Genomic DNA, 13886 nt, shown 5'->3' on the forward strand with positions numbered 1-13886 from the left:
GGGCCTACCCAAGACCACGGGAGAGCCCGCTTCCTGGGCGGAAAAGAGATGCGGCTACTGGCGGACCCTCCTGGATTGAGAGCGTGGATTGGCCAGGCCCGGGAGGAGGGGGCGGAGCTAATATCCCAGAAGCGGCGGCGGCGGCGGCGGCGGCGGCTGCTGCGGAGCTGGTGTGAGGCGGCTGATCGGGCTGCGGGCCCCGGCAGGGCGCGGCGAGATGGAGGTGACGGGCTTGTCGGCGCCCACAGTGACCGTTTTCATCAGCAGTTCCCTCAACAGCTTCCGCTCCCAGAAGCGGTACAGTCGCAGCCTCACCATAGCTGAGTTCAAGGTGTGGCCGTGGGGGCGGGGTACGGAGGGGCGGGGCGTAGTGTTTAGGGGTGGGGCCAAGGAGAAATAGGGGGTCTTCCCCTACGCGGGAAGAGAGCCAGAGACGAACCGAGGTTTCGGAGTTTGGGGAACGCGACCTTAGCCGGGCGGGGCCAGAGGGAACTTGAAGTTCCAGAGAATGGTTGCGGAGCCAGGGAACATCAGATATTCCGGGGTGAGGGGGCGAGACCCAAGGGGACGGGGCCAGGGATAACCAGGTGGGTCCAAAATGGTGTGTCTCTTGGGGGAGCAAGGATGGTTCTTGATACAAAGGGCAGAGCCTCATGGCAATGGGCGGGTCCACTGACAGCCTTCCACCTCTTCCTCTCTCCTCCGTATCTCGTACCCCCACAGGGTAAACTACAGCTGATTGTGGGCTGCCCTGCTTCTTGCATGGAACTGGAACTGTATGGACCTGACGACAAGTTCTACAGCAAGCTGGATCAGGAAGATGCACTGCTGGGCTCTTACCCCGTAGATGATGGCTGTCGCATCCATGTGAGGCCTTCCTATCTGGGATCCTTCCCCTCCGTTCTTCTATTTATTCAACCGCTGCTTGCTGTGCTTTGCACCATGTGATAACCACAATAGGCCTTAACCTAACGGAGCTCCCAGTCTAGCAGGGAGAGAGACTGACACATCACCAGACACTGGCAGCCAGAGTGGTCTGGACTGGGCTGAGGAAAACCTAGGGTGTCTAGAGGCATCCAGAAGAGGTGCCTGACTCCCTCTGGGAGTATCAGGAGGGGCTTCCCGAAGGGAGGGATGCCTGAGCTGAGACCTGAAGGATGAGGAAAGGGCAACCCAAGAGAAGAGGTGAGGGGGCATGCCAGGCAGGGGGAACAGAGTGTGAGGCGGGTCAGGGTGAGCAATGAGGCTGAACAAGTTGGGAGAAGCCAGGACACAGAGGACCTCTGCATGCATCAGCTCACATCATCCTCTCTATCCTCAGCCTCCCCCCAAAAAACTCAGACAAGTAAGCTTTACATGTGCTATTCCCTGTGCCTGAATGGCTCTTTTTTCGGTGCCCACATGGCTCACTCCTTCCTTCTAGTCTTTATTTAAATGTCACTTTTTGAGTGTGAGGGCTTCATTGCCCTCAGTATAAAATTTAAACCTCCTCCCTTTTGCACTTTGATTTTTGTCCTTCATACTAATCACTGTGACATACTGTGCATTTTCCTGGAACAGTTCCTGGCACAGAGAGGATGCTCAGCAAATTGTTGTTGAATCATGAGTTGAGTCCATTAAATAAGAGTTGGAAGATAGTATAATTAACCCTGTTTTGCAGAAGAGGAAACTTAGTTTCGGGATGGAATTTACTTTCCTAAGGAGGAACTATAGCTAGAATTTTTACCTCACTCTGCATGGCTCTAGAAGTCAGTGTACCCAGAGAACTGGTTCTTTTTTATCTGTTTCATTTATTCAGTAACTGTTCATTGAACATGTGTTATGTCAGGGATATAGCTGTGAACCAAGTCTGATGAGGTCTCTGTTTCAGCTCTGTCCAGCGTGAGGTCAGTGTTAGCAAAATACTCACTGGAACAAATGTGAAGAGTCAGTGAGATGAGGGCCATGCAGGAGGAGATCACAGAGCCAGGAAATTCTATACTAGGGGACCTGACCCAGCAATGAGATCTAGGAGGACTTCCTGGAGGAGGTGCTGCCTGAAGAATAGGAATAGTTAACTGAAGAAGGGGAAAGGGTACTCTAAGAGGGCACAGCATGTGCAAACACTCTGAGGTGGGAGGGGGCACAGCGGGCTTAGGGGCTGAAAAGTGACCTCTCCTATTGTGGGAAGAAAGTGGGAGTGAGGGGAGGGCTCTGAGCTTGGGAATCCTGGTCTGACTCAGTTGTTCATGGGCTCCTTTTGACTGTGTGTGGAGAGCAGATTATGGAGGACAAGAGAAATAGGGAGGCCAGGGAGGAGGCTGCTTCCATAGCCCAGATAAGGTGATGCGTCCTGGACCATAGTGGGAGCAGGTCAGGATTGTGCTGAGCCCATAGGACTACCTTTGAGCTAAACTGGGCAGTCTCAGCCTAGGGATACTGGTGGGTCAGGCATGGGCAGTGGCATCCTCAAACAGGAAGGTTTCACACATGGATTCAGGTATCGACAGGCTGCTGACTACTGAGGCCATACAAGGAAGGTTTCCCAGAGGTGGGGCCTCTGGAGAATTTGTAATTTTTCTAAAATTGTTTTTCTATTTATACATATCACTTATATTTCTTGCAGCAATGAATGACAGCAACCTCAAACTGACAAAAATCCCTAATATAGAAAGTAGAAATTCTTAAAAATCCTTGACCAGAGATAAGGGTCGTTTCTGTTTTGCCACATTAGCCCAGTGGTTCAGGCCAGAAACTTTAGAGTTTTTGTGACCCCCCTCTTTTCCTCACACCCGCATCCCATCTCTGTAGACCCTGTGGGCTCCACCCACAAAAACTATCCAGAATCTAAACTCTCCTCTCCTCACTGCCCCCACCCAAGCCCAGCCTCCATCCTCTCCCTCCTGGACCATCACACAGCCTCCTCCCTGGTCTACCGGCTCCTGTCCCTATGCCCCTCCATCTGCTTTCCACACTCAGCTGAAGGAGCCTGTGAACCCCTGAGTCAGATCAGTGCCCTCCTGGCTGAGCCGTTCCCTGGCTCCATCTCATTCTGGGTAAAAGCCAGAGTCTACAATGATCTGTTGTGTCGCTCCATCTCATTCTGGGTAAAAGCCAGAGTCTACAATGGTCTGTTGTGTCTCCCCACCTCCCCACGGCTCACGCTACTCCTGCCACACTGGCCCTGCTGCTCCTCAAAGGGCTAAGGAAGTTTCTGCATTTGAGACTTTGTGCCTGTTGTTCCTTCAGGCCTTGTCTCAGAAATGCCCTCCTTTCAGAAGCCTCTTTGTTGTATCTTTCTGCATAGAACCTTGTTATCATCTAGGGTTTAATACACATCTCTGTGCATTTGTTTGTGATGGATCTCCCAGCAGAATGAGTACTCCTTGAGGGCAGGGGTTGATCTGTTTTGCACTGTGTCCGTGGTACCCAGCCCAGGGCCCAGCTGTGCGCCTTGGAGGAGCTCAGCAGGCAATGAGTGAATGAATGTTGGGGAGGGTACAGGAAGAGATGCTCCAGGACCTGGAAGTTGGGGCCAGCCTAAGTGGATCACAGAGGCCCAGAGGGGATAGACACGCTGCCCACAGGGCTCATGAGCAAGGCCCGAGCTCTGCCCTCCAGTTCCAGTGTCCCGGGGCCATTAGGGATGTGGATGCCAGCACGTAGGGGTCGTCTGGAGGCAGGCGCCGAAGGGAAGTTGGCCATTTGTAGACACCTGCTCTCACCCCTTCGGCTGGGCTCAGGGGAGGAGAGAAGGCTGGAGTAAGGGTGAGGGTAGAGGAATGCAGTTTTTCCAAGACAGGAGAGACTTAAATCTACAAAACACTCCAGTGTACAGCCACACTCACCCCCCACAGCATCCTGGCCTCCCTGGCCAGACCCTGATCCCCACTGACCTCCCTCCCCTCTCTGCAGGTCATTGACCACAGTGGTGCCCGCCTTGGGGAGTATGAGGACATGTCCAAGGTGGAGAAATACAAGATCTCACAAGAAGCCTATGACCAGAGGCAAGGTACGGGGTGCACACGGGGGTGGGGGGCAGAGTTGTGCGGGGCAAATAGGATAGGCAGGGACATCGAGAGGAAGTCAGTGGCGGAGGCAGTGGGGGCAGGTAGGCATGAGAGAGTGGAGGGGTTGGGGTGAGGTTGATTTGGGGACAGATGGGTCTCAGAGCAGTAGGGGGTAGGTGGGCGTGGGGTGCTAATCGGGGCTGGGAGGTGTGAGGGGGTGTGAGCAGGCAGGGCCATGGGAAAGTGGAAAGGAAGGTCTAGTGGGCGGTGGGATGGTCAGGGTCACATTGAGGGCGTGGTGAAGGGGACAGAGCACGCAGAGTATGCGGAGGACAGGGCCGTGCGGTGGTCAGTGCAGGCGTGTGGGGACACATCAGAATGTGTAGTGGGGCAGATGAGGGTTTTGGGCTGGATGGAGGAGACTATGATACTGAAGGGACGTGGGAAGAGGGAGTAAATGTGAAAGACTACAGGCATCTTCCCTTTAGTTTCTCAGTTGTGGGGACCCCAGGGGTCCTGGGGAGAGGCCAGGGCTATGGTGGGAGACTTGGAGGGCTTGGGCGACAGCCCTTCGACACCCAGAATGGAAGAGTTTCTTTCTGAATGTTGGCCAGGTGGGGCTGGCAGGTTATCTCATCAGACCAGAGCGCCCCACCCCGCCCCTGGGAGACCGTATCTGACTCCCGGTCCCCCTCCCCCCACAGACTCAGTCCGCTCCTTCCTGAAGCGCAACAAGCTGGGCCGATACAACGAAGAAGAACGGGCACAGCAGGAGGCCGAGAGCGCCCAGCGCCTCAGCGAGGAGGAGGCCCAGGCCCGGGCCATCGCCGTGGGCAGCCGCTGTGAGGTGCGGGCGCCCGGGCAGCCCCCTCGCCGGGGCACCGTCATGTATGTAGGTACGCAGCCCTGGGGTGGGCAGTCGGGGGACCCAGCCCTGCAGGAGACCTGCAGCAGGGGAGACGGACCCAGGGGCTGACTGACACCCAGTACATTCACGGCAGGCAGGTGGGATGCAGAAGCAGAGTGACCTGGGTTGTGATGGCGGAAGCAGAGGCCAGAGTGATCGGTTCTGAGATGAAAGCCTGGCGCACAATGATCAGAGCTGAGATGGGGAAACAGACAGGATTATTAGGTCTGTGATGGGGGGAGCACAGGCTGAAGTGACCAGGACAGGGGTGAGGGAATCTCAGGGGACTCTGTGGGCTGAGGGGAAATACCCACCTTGAGAGTAATCCAGGAAGGCTTCCTGGAGGAAGGACTGAAAGAAAGGGATAAGTGGAGGCGAAAAGGAAGGAAGAGCATCCCAGCCAGAGGGAGCAGAGAGTGCAAAGGCCATTTCCTCATGGAAAGGCTTGTTCCACAAGCAGGAACAAGCTTGGCCTGTTTGAGGCCGAGAAAGGAAGTCAGCATGGCTAGTTGGGAGGGAATGAGGGGAGAGGTAAGATGTCAGATCCAGGGCCTGGGTGAGGCTGGGCCATCCTGGGCCTCAGAGATAGTGGAGAGCAATGTGGATCTTTTTTTTTTTTTTTCAAATAACAGCTTTATTGAGATATAGTTTATATACCATAAAACTCACCCATTGAAAGTGTACCATTCATTAGTTTTTAGTATATTCACCAAATTGTGCGGCCATCACCACAGTCAATTCACATTTTCATCACCCTAAAAAGAAACCCTATAACCATTAGCAGCTACTCCCCATTTCTGAAAGGCCAGCTCCCCCAGTCCACATAGGTGGACACTAATCTACGTCCAGTCTCTCTAGATTTATCTACTCTGGAAGTTTCATATAAATGGACTCACGTAATATGTGGCCTTTTGTTCATCCATGTTGTAGCATTTAGCAGTATTTCTTTTTATTACCAAATAATGTTGCATTGTATGCAGTACCACGTTTTATTTATTCATTCATCAGCTGAAGGATGGGTCCTTTCCACTTTTTGACTATTATAAATGATGCTGCTATGAATATCCTTGTGTAAATTTTTAGGTGGACAGGTGTTTTCCTTTCTCTCTGCCTAGGAGTGACTTGCTAGATCCCATAACAACTCTGTGTTTAACCTTTTGAGGAACCGCCACACTGTTTCTCACAGTGGCTGCACCATTTAACGTTCCCAGTAGCAATAATGAGGGTTCCAATTTCTCTGCATCTTCACCAACACTTATTACTCTCTTCTTGATCATAGCCATTCTTTTTTATTTTTTTTAATAATTTATAATTGTTATTCTAGGTTTTGTTTTTTGGGGAGGGGGATTAGGTTCATTTATTTATTTTTCATTATTATTATTTTTTAATGGTGGTACTGGGGCTTGAACCCAGGACCTCCTGCATGCTAAGCACACACTCTACCACTGAGCTCTACCCTCCCTCCTGATCATAGCCATTCTAATGGATGTGAAGTGGGAGAGCATTACGGTTTGGGTTTGCATTTCTATGATGGCTCATGATACTGAGCCTCTTTTTAGGTGCTTAACGGCCATCTTCTTTAAAGAAATAGCTATTCCGATCCTTTGCCCATTTTTTAATTGGGTGGTTCATCTTTTTGCTGCTGTTTCTTGGGGCTGCCATTACAAAGTACCACACAGTGGGTGGCTTAAACAACAGAAATCTATTTCTCACAGTTCTGGAGGATGGAAGTCCAAGATCAAGGCCTTGGCAGGTTTGGTTTCTTCTGAGGCCCCTCACCACGGCTTGTGTCCTCAGAAGGACAGAGGCTTTTCCTCTGTATGTGAGCACATCCCTGGAGTCTGTCCAGATTTCCTCTTAGGAAGACACCAGTGAGCTTGGATTAGATCCCACCTCATTTTAACTTAATCATCTCTCTAAAGGCCCTGTCTCCAAATACAGTTACACTCTGAGGTTCTGGAGGTTAGGGCTTCAACATGTGAATCTGAGGGGAAACAACTCAGCCCATAACAACTAGTAAGAGATGTTTATATATTCTAGATACAGTGCCCTTAGCAAGTATATGATTTGCAAATATTTTCTCTTATTCTGTGGGTTGGTGTCTTTCTACTTTCTTGATAGTGTCCTTTGAAGCACAAAAGTTTTAAACTGTTAGGAAGTCCAGTTTATTTTTTCTTTTCTCACTTGTGCCTATGGTATTATAGCTAAGAGACCAATGCCTAAACCAAGGTCACAAAGAGTTATACCTGTATTTTCTTCTAAGGGTTTTATAGTGTTGCATTGTGCCTTTAGGTCTTTGACCCATTTTGAGTTGTTTGTTGCGTATGGAGTGACGTAGGAGTCCAACTTCACTCTCTTGCACGTGGATATCTACTTGTCCCGATGTGTTGTGTTGAAGACTGTTTTTCCCTCATTGAACTATCTTGGCACCCTTGTCAGAAATCATTTGACCATAAGCAGTGTGGATTTTATGCTGAGTGGGATGGGCAGCCCTTGAGTAATGTGGGGGCAAGGCCGTGGTACTATTTCCCTTAAATTAAAAAAAAAATTTTTTTTTACCCCCTTAACGGAGGCACTGGGGATTGAACCCAGGACCTCGTGCACACCAAGCATGTGCTCTACCACTGAGCTATACCCCCTGCCCCCTTCGCTTTGATTTTTACAAAGCCCCATTTGGCTGGGGGTGTTGAGTAACTAGGGGGTCAGGGGTAGGAATGGGGAGACCAGTGAAGGGGGCTACCATATTGGTGTGGGCGGGAGACGGCGGTTGTCCTGGGTGGCAGCAGGGAGTGTTTGTGCCAGGACAGACTTTACACTCAGCAGGCAGGCACGAGTCTGGGGGCAGCTATGTCCAGAGGTTTCAATGGCATTTCTCCCCTGGGCAGGACTCACAGATTTCAAGCCTGGCTACTGGATTGGCGTCCGCTATGATGAGCCACTCGGGAAGAACGATGGCAGGTAAAGATGCCCACTGAGGAGTGAGCGGGTGAGTGAGTGTGTGTGTGTGTCTGCCTGCACACGAATATGTGTGCATTGATGTGTAAGTGCGTGCGCTTCCTGCTGGGCGAACCCGCCTGTACTTGCATCCGGTGTACGAGCCCCCTGACACCGCCTCCCTCATCGTGCTCTGCAGCGTGAATGGGAAACGCTACTTCGAATGCCAGGCCAAGTACGGCGCCTTCATCAAGCCATCCGTTGTGACAGTGGGGGACTTCCCCGAGGAGGACTACGGGTTGGACGAGATGTGACGCCCAAGGAAGGGCATCCCCCTGCTCTAGCTGACTTGCTACTCACTGCCCTTCCGTATGTGTGCCCATGGCCCTCTCCCCCGACCCTGTTTTTATTTTAGTCTCATCACCGTTGCCATTGACTTTTGAGACCTGTGTATTAAATCTGCCAGAAACCTGGGAGGTGTTTGGAGGACTTGATGATTATAGGAGGGGCTGGGGGACAGCTGGGTAGGTGAAGGTGAACTAGGAGGCTGGGCGAAATCAAGGTTGGGCAGGGTGAGGCTTTATCCCTTAGCTAGTAGCTGGAGGCCCATGAGGCTCTCCTTTGTCCTTTATCAGTTAATGTAATGTGCAGTTATGATAAAGAAGCCCAAAATGATAGTGGCTTAAACAAGATTGAAGTTTCTTTCTTTCTCATGTAATCACTAAGATCTAATATGGTGACCCCTCCATGTCAGAGGCCAGCCTCCATCTCCACGGATCTCCCGCTCCTGACTCCCACCCTCGCTGCTCCAGGCGCCAGGAAGAGAGGAGGGAGAGGGGAGACTCTTGCTTTTAAGGAATCTGTACCAACAACTCAAAGCTTGTTCCTATTTAATTGGGCAGTGTTCTGTCACATGACCACTTGTGGTCACAAAGAGGGCTGGGAAATGTAGTTTTTATTCTGGGTGGCCATTGCCTAGACACCTCTCAGAAGTTCCTGTACTACAGAAGCTGAGGGAAAGGGATATCGAGGGGTCAGCAGGTGGTTCTCACTGTCCCTGTGTATGGGGGACCTTACCGTTCACTTAATACTTGAAAGAAGACAGAAAGCTCAAGTCTTTAGAAGTAGCATGAGGTCCTTCAGACATTGCAAAGCTAGGCAGAGAGCCCTGTGCCCTCAGGTATGTGATGTGTGCACATGTGGCCCGTGCGTTCTAGGGAGCCTGATCCACCACATACGTGTCTGCGTGTGCAGTACCCCCTCATTAGCAACTTGAAGGGATTCCTGATGGGGTGACTATCTGTGGGATTCTACCTGATTTTTGCAGTTACTTAATTACAACTTCTGGAGTTGCTGGCAGTGATGGGAACAACCACAGGAAGCAGCGTGAGGTTGAAATGCCTGAGAGCGGAAGGGATCCTTGAGGAAGCTGCTCACATCCACAGGCAGCCTGATGTGTACATATCTGATGCCCAGCGTAATGTACATGGACACACTCAGGTATACAGATCATCCGCACACTGGACTCACGCTCAGACACTAGAGACACATCCAAAACACAGGCGTTAGAGGTCACATATGCACAAAGAGTCTCTCCCTCACACACAGGGGAGCCACACTAACACAGAGATTCACATCAAACACCTACCAGGGCTAGATACACACACACATACAAATCAATGAAGCTGTCAATCTACAAAACAAAACAAAACTGGTTACTTTATAAAAGGACCCCAAGGCTTAGGTCCTTCCATGGGACAGAGTTGTCAGAATGAAGAGCGTCAGCGGGGATATCCCCACATTCTCACCCAGCACCTACCAACCTAAGATCAGCCAAAGTTCAGCAGAATGAGCTCAGCTAATGGATCAGTGTTGAGGACCTGAGGCTCACTTTAAGATTAGGCCCCGTGTGCACCTCCATGTGATGAGGCCAAAGGAAAGGGGCAGGAAGATGATCACGTGCTCTCCGAGACACACTGGTCACCCTAGATCGTACCTTTGAGCTCCAAGCAAGGGTCACAGCATCACTGTATATGAGGATCTGCCAAACTGCAGTGGGGGATCTAAACACAAACTGGCAGGGTGTGCTGGAATGCTGTCCAGCTGTCAGCATGGAAGAAGCTCTCCCCATCACAACATGGGGAAACATTTAAGTTTTTGATGGCAATGGAAGGGACCATGCTGGTAATTTCTAAATAGGAAACCTCCACTTGCTATGTGCAAGTCAACCACAATTACAGATTGGAAACTATAGAATGACCTGGTACATAAGCTTTAATATCAAGGGACCCAGAAGGGAAAGGGGGACGGTGGTCAATGTGTTAAGGTAATACCAGCTGTTGTAACAAATACCCACTACAGTCTGATGCAGAGGCTCTGGCTGACTGGCAGCAATGTCCATGATTCGCACACTCAGACTCCATCTTGGGGCTCCATCCTTTCCGTGTGCTCGGAATTATCTGCTTCCAGCTGGCAAACAGGAGAAGGTAGCGTCGGGAAGTTTCACCATTTTCTTTAAAAACCTGATCTACACGTTTCACTTCTGCTTGTATGGGTGAGAATCTGTCAGTCTTGCAGCTACCCTAGATGCAGAGGGGGCTTTGGAACATACTCCTGGGCTGAGCAACTTTGTCCCAGCCACTACAATGAAAAGGGACCACGGATTTTGGCGGCTTCAACACTGACCAATCTGTACTGAGACACCAGATCCATAACCCCAGGGGAAGCAGCAGGAAGGGGCTGTCGGGTCCACCAGACCCATCAAATCGTCCTGTTCCCGGCACAACTGCCCATGGCTGACCTGCCACATCTACCACCCTCCTTAATCCTCAGGTCATTGCAAATGGAAGACAGTGAACGTCCAACACCCTTTCCTCTCAATTTTCGAGCCTTCCCTACCCACATTGTATGTCAGGCTTGATGCTGGGAACACACTCATGAATGGAACACAGTACTTGCTTGGGAGTTGAAAGCAGACAAACAGGATTACCAAGTATTTCTTTTTTTTCTGGACTGTGATACTATGAATGAGGTTGCTGGCAGTAGGGAAAGGGAGAACACAACCACTGAATCCACCAAGTGGTGCTGGTATGAGGGAAAGGATGCGATGGAGGAGATTGAACAGGAGACCCAAACAAAAGGGGGCAGGGCCTGAAGTAGTCCCTTCGGTGATTCATGCTGATCAGAAACCTGATCCCAGCGCTAAACACAAATTTAGGCTGAATACGGGGAACCGTTGACCTGGAGCTGGGCTAAACTGCTAACTCAACGCGCTAATGGCCCACTTGCGTTCATTCGTGTACCAGTTACAAACTTGGAATAATTCAGTAGGTCAAGAGGTGGTGTAACCTTAGAGCACAGACTTTAAAGCCGGGCGGCCTAGGTTCAAACCCCAGTCCTGTCACTCACCAGCTGGGACACTGAATTATTTGTGTTCCTTTTCTCTGGGTTTCAGCTTCATTTCTGTAAATTGGGGCCGATAACAGTACCTCCCCCAAATGACTGTTGTGAGCATTAAATGAGCTAATACATGTAAAGCACTTAAATTCAGAGCCAGGCACGCAGGTAAATGCTGTATTAGCTGTAGGTATAAAAACGCCTATATACAGTCAGCAGTTTCTATGCTGGCTTCATTTAATCCTCACAGCGGGTCCTGTCCTCGATTTCTTCACCGTTTTCCCCTCCCCATCCCATCTTTCCTGGCTCAAATCTGGGGCCACCCTTCCCGAAGTCCCCGCAGCCTCAGCGCCCCCAGCCTCCACAGGGCCCCAGACGCGGGCAATAATCGCTGAGCCGCCGCGTGGGGGCAGCAGCGCGCTGCTCTGCGCACCGCGCGCGGCGCGTTCTGGGGCGCGTAGTCTCACTGGCGTTGGGCGGTGTCTCCCAGCCCAAAGCGCGGACTGTACTCACCCATTTCAAGTCTGGAAGCGGAGGTCTCGCTCCCTCCCTGCGGCGCGGGAAATGTAGCGTGGGGGGATTTGGCTCCCATGGGGAGGGCGGGGTTGCGCAGGCGCTAACGGCCTGCGGGACCCGCCTTGGTTTAATCAGAGTAAGAACCGACGCCCTGGAGGGGGCGCCAGAGCTGACTTTCTGGCTGCAGTGGAAGAACAGAGACAACCGCTCTTACTGACCCATAGCCGGCTGGCCTGTCTTCCCTCCCTCCGCTTTTCTGCATCTCAGCCTGCCACTCTCCCGAGCTCCTGGTCAACTCTCAAGCTGGGTCAGGGCGCTCTCATCTTAAAGGTAAAAAAAAAAAAAAAAAAAGAAAAAAATCCCTTTTCCCCTCTTATCTGTCACCCAGCTTCAGTAATTGTCAACATATGGCCAGTTGTGTTCAATTTTTCTGGCCTTCCCCCTATTTCTCCACTGCACCACCCCCCCCGCCATTATTTTAAAGCGGATCTCAAGCAACGTATCATCTTATCCAGAAAAGTTTCTGTGTCTGTAAGTATTTCTAAATTATAGGAGGTCTTCATACCTAACAAAAATTGCAACAATTCTTTGGGATTATCTGATATAATCGGTATTAAGGTCTTCGACTGTTTCATAAAATGTTTTTTTTACTGTTGGTTTGTTCAGATCAAAAGCTAAATAGTGTACATGCCCGCATTTGGTTGCTGTTACTCTGGGCCTTTTATTCTATAACAGTTCTCCCTCCTCTCAGTTTTCCTTTGGGATTTCCCAGAGTTTGGTTCAGCTGGTTGTACCTTGTGCTGACCTTTAATATATTCCTCTTTCCCCATATGTTCTACAAACTGGGAGATCCAAAAACTGAGTCAGATTCAGGCAGGTTCCACCCTGCACCGGAGTTTCCCCCCATGACCTGTTATTCTACACCAGGCCCTGCTCACTGATTTACATGGCATGCCTGGCTGCTTTAGGATTAGAGTTAGAGACTGAATTTATAACCCCTGTTCTGGTTATGTCCACGGCACACCTGAAACTAACATAATATTGTATGTCAGTTATATTTCAATTTAAAAAAGAGAACATAAACAGATAAATAAATTTTTAAAATACGTCCACAAATTCTTTGACACTTCTCTCTTTAAGAGCCCTGTTTTTGAGTGTAGCCTGGACTTTGTGCCTTGCTTCTAAGGAATAGAACTTGGCAGAAGTAAGAGGGGCTTCTAAGACCAAGTCATAAAAGACATTATATCTTCATCCTGCTTTCTCTCTTGGCCCACTTGCTCTGAGAGAAGCCCGCTGTCCATGCAGGAGGAGGCGGCCAGTAAGAGTGGGAACTCCTGAGCTCCCGGCCCATAGAATATTGTGGGATAATAAATATTGTTTCAAGAGATTAGATTTTGGATTTAATTTGTTAGCAGCAATAGCTACCTCACGACTTGTGTTCCAGTTATCTATAACTGCATTAAATTTTATCTCAACCTCAGCAAGTTAAAACAGCCAGTTTATTTTCCCTGATTTCCTGTTTTTGTACATCAGGAATTTGGGACGGGCTTGGCCTGGAATCTCTCCTGTGTTTGAGTCAGAAGTTGGCTGGGGCAGGAGTCATCTCAAGGCTTGACCAGGCTGGATGTCTAAAGTGACTCAGCAGCTTAGCTGGCAGTGACATTGGCTGTTGGCTGGCAGCTCAGCAGGGACTGTAAGTAGAGCACCTCACATGTTCTTTCCATCGTGGTAGTCCCAGGGTGGCCGGAATTTTTACGTGATATCTGGCTTTCTCCAAAGCAAGTGTTCTAGGAGAACTAGCCAAAAGCCACGTAGCCTTTTCCGCCCCAGCCTCAGAAGTCACATGGTATCACTTCTGCTGCTGTCTGTTGATGAAAGTGATTACAAACCTACCCAGATTTAAGAGGAGACCGCGTGGATCCAAATTCTTGATGCAAGGAATCAGAGCCCTGGTGGTCATTTTTAAAACAGTTCCACTTTGCTGTAAAGAACATTCTTTAAAGTATTAACTTGAGTCCTTCTCTGTCCTCATTCTACACATTGTCCTCTGATCTATTCTTGTGACTGTTTTTGTAAGGTTTTTTTTTTTTTTGTCAGTGAGAGAGAATTAAGTTTATTTGTTTATTAAAAAAAAATTTGGCAGG

At 50.1% G+C, this 13886-nt stretch overlaps 1 protein-coding gene and 1 non-coding gene across 2 annotated transcripts; one reads left to right on the forward strand and one right to left on the reverse strand.

Moving 5' to 3' along the window:
- Positions 1-121: 121 nt before the first annotated feature.
- On the forward strand, positions 122-8304 carry TBCB (tubulin folding cofactor B). Its single transcript, XM_010978870.3, has 6 exons — positions 122-331; positions 724-867; positions 3895-3991; positions 4694-4885; positions 7782-7854; positions 8030-8304. The coding sequence occupies exons 1-6, from the start codon at positions 218-220 to the stop codon at positions 8142-8144; spliced, it is 735 nt and encodes a 244-aa protein (XP_010977172.1). The 5' UTR covers positions 122-217; the 3' UTR covers positions 8145-8304.
- TRNAT-GGU (transfer RNA threonine (anticodon GGU)) lies at positions 7464-7535 on the reverse strand. The gene has a single exon. It is a non-coding gene; the product is annotated as a tRNA-Thr (tRNA).
- Positions 8305-13886: the final 5582 nt, after the last annotated feature.

Source organism: Camelus dromedarius, chromosome 9 (genome assembly GCF_036321535.1).
Source record: "Camelus dromedarius isolate mCamDro1 chromosome 9, mCamDro1.pat, whole genome shotgun sequence".
Taxonomy (NCBI): domain Eukaryota; kingdom Metazoa; phylum Chordata; class Mammalia; order Artiodactyla; family Camelidae; genus Camelus; species Camelus dromedarius.

Excerpts from the sequence above, each read along its gene's own strand:
- TBCB (XM_010978870.3), top strand. The coding sequence starts at position 218 with ATGGAGGTGACGGGCTTGTCGGCGCCCACAGTGACCGTTTTCATCAGC. Across the intron at positions 868-3,894 it reads ATGATGGCTGTCGCATCCAT|GTCATTGACCACAGTGGTGC; the intron begins GTGAGGCCTTCC and ends CCCTCTCTGCAG. Across the intron at positions 7,855-8,029 it reads CTCGGGAAGAACGATGGCAG|CGTGAATGGGAAACGCTACT; the intron begins GTAAAGATGCCC and ends CGTGCTCTGCAG.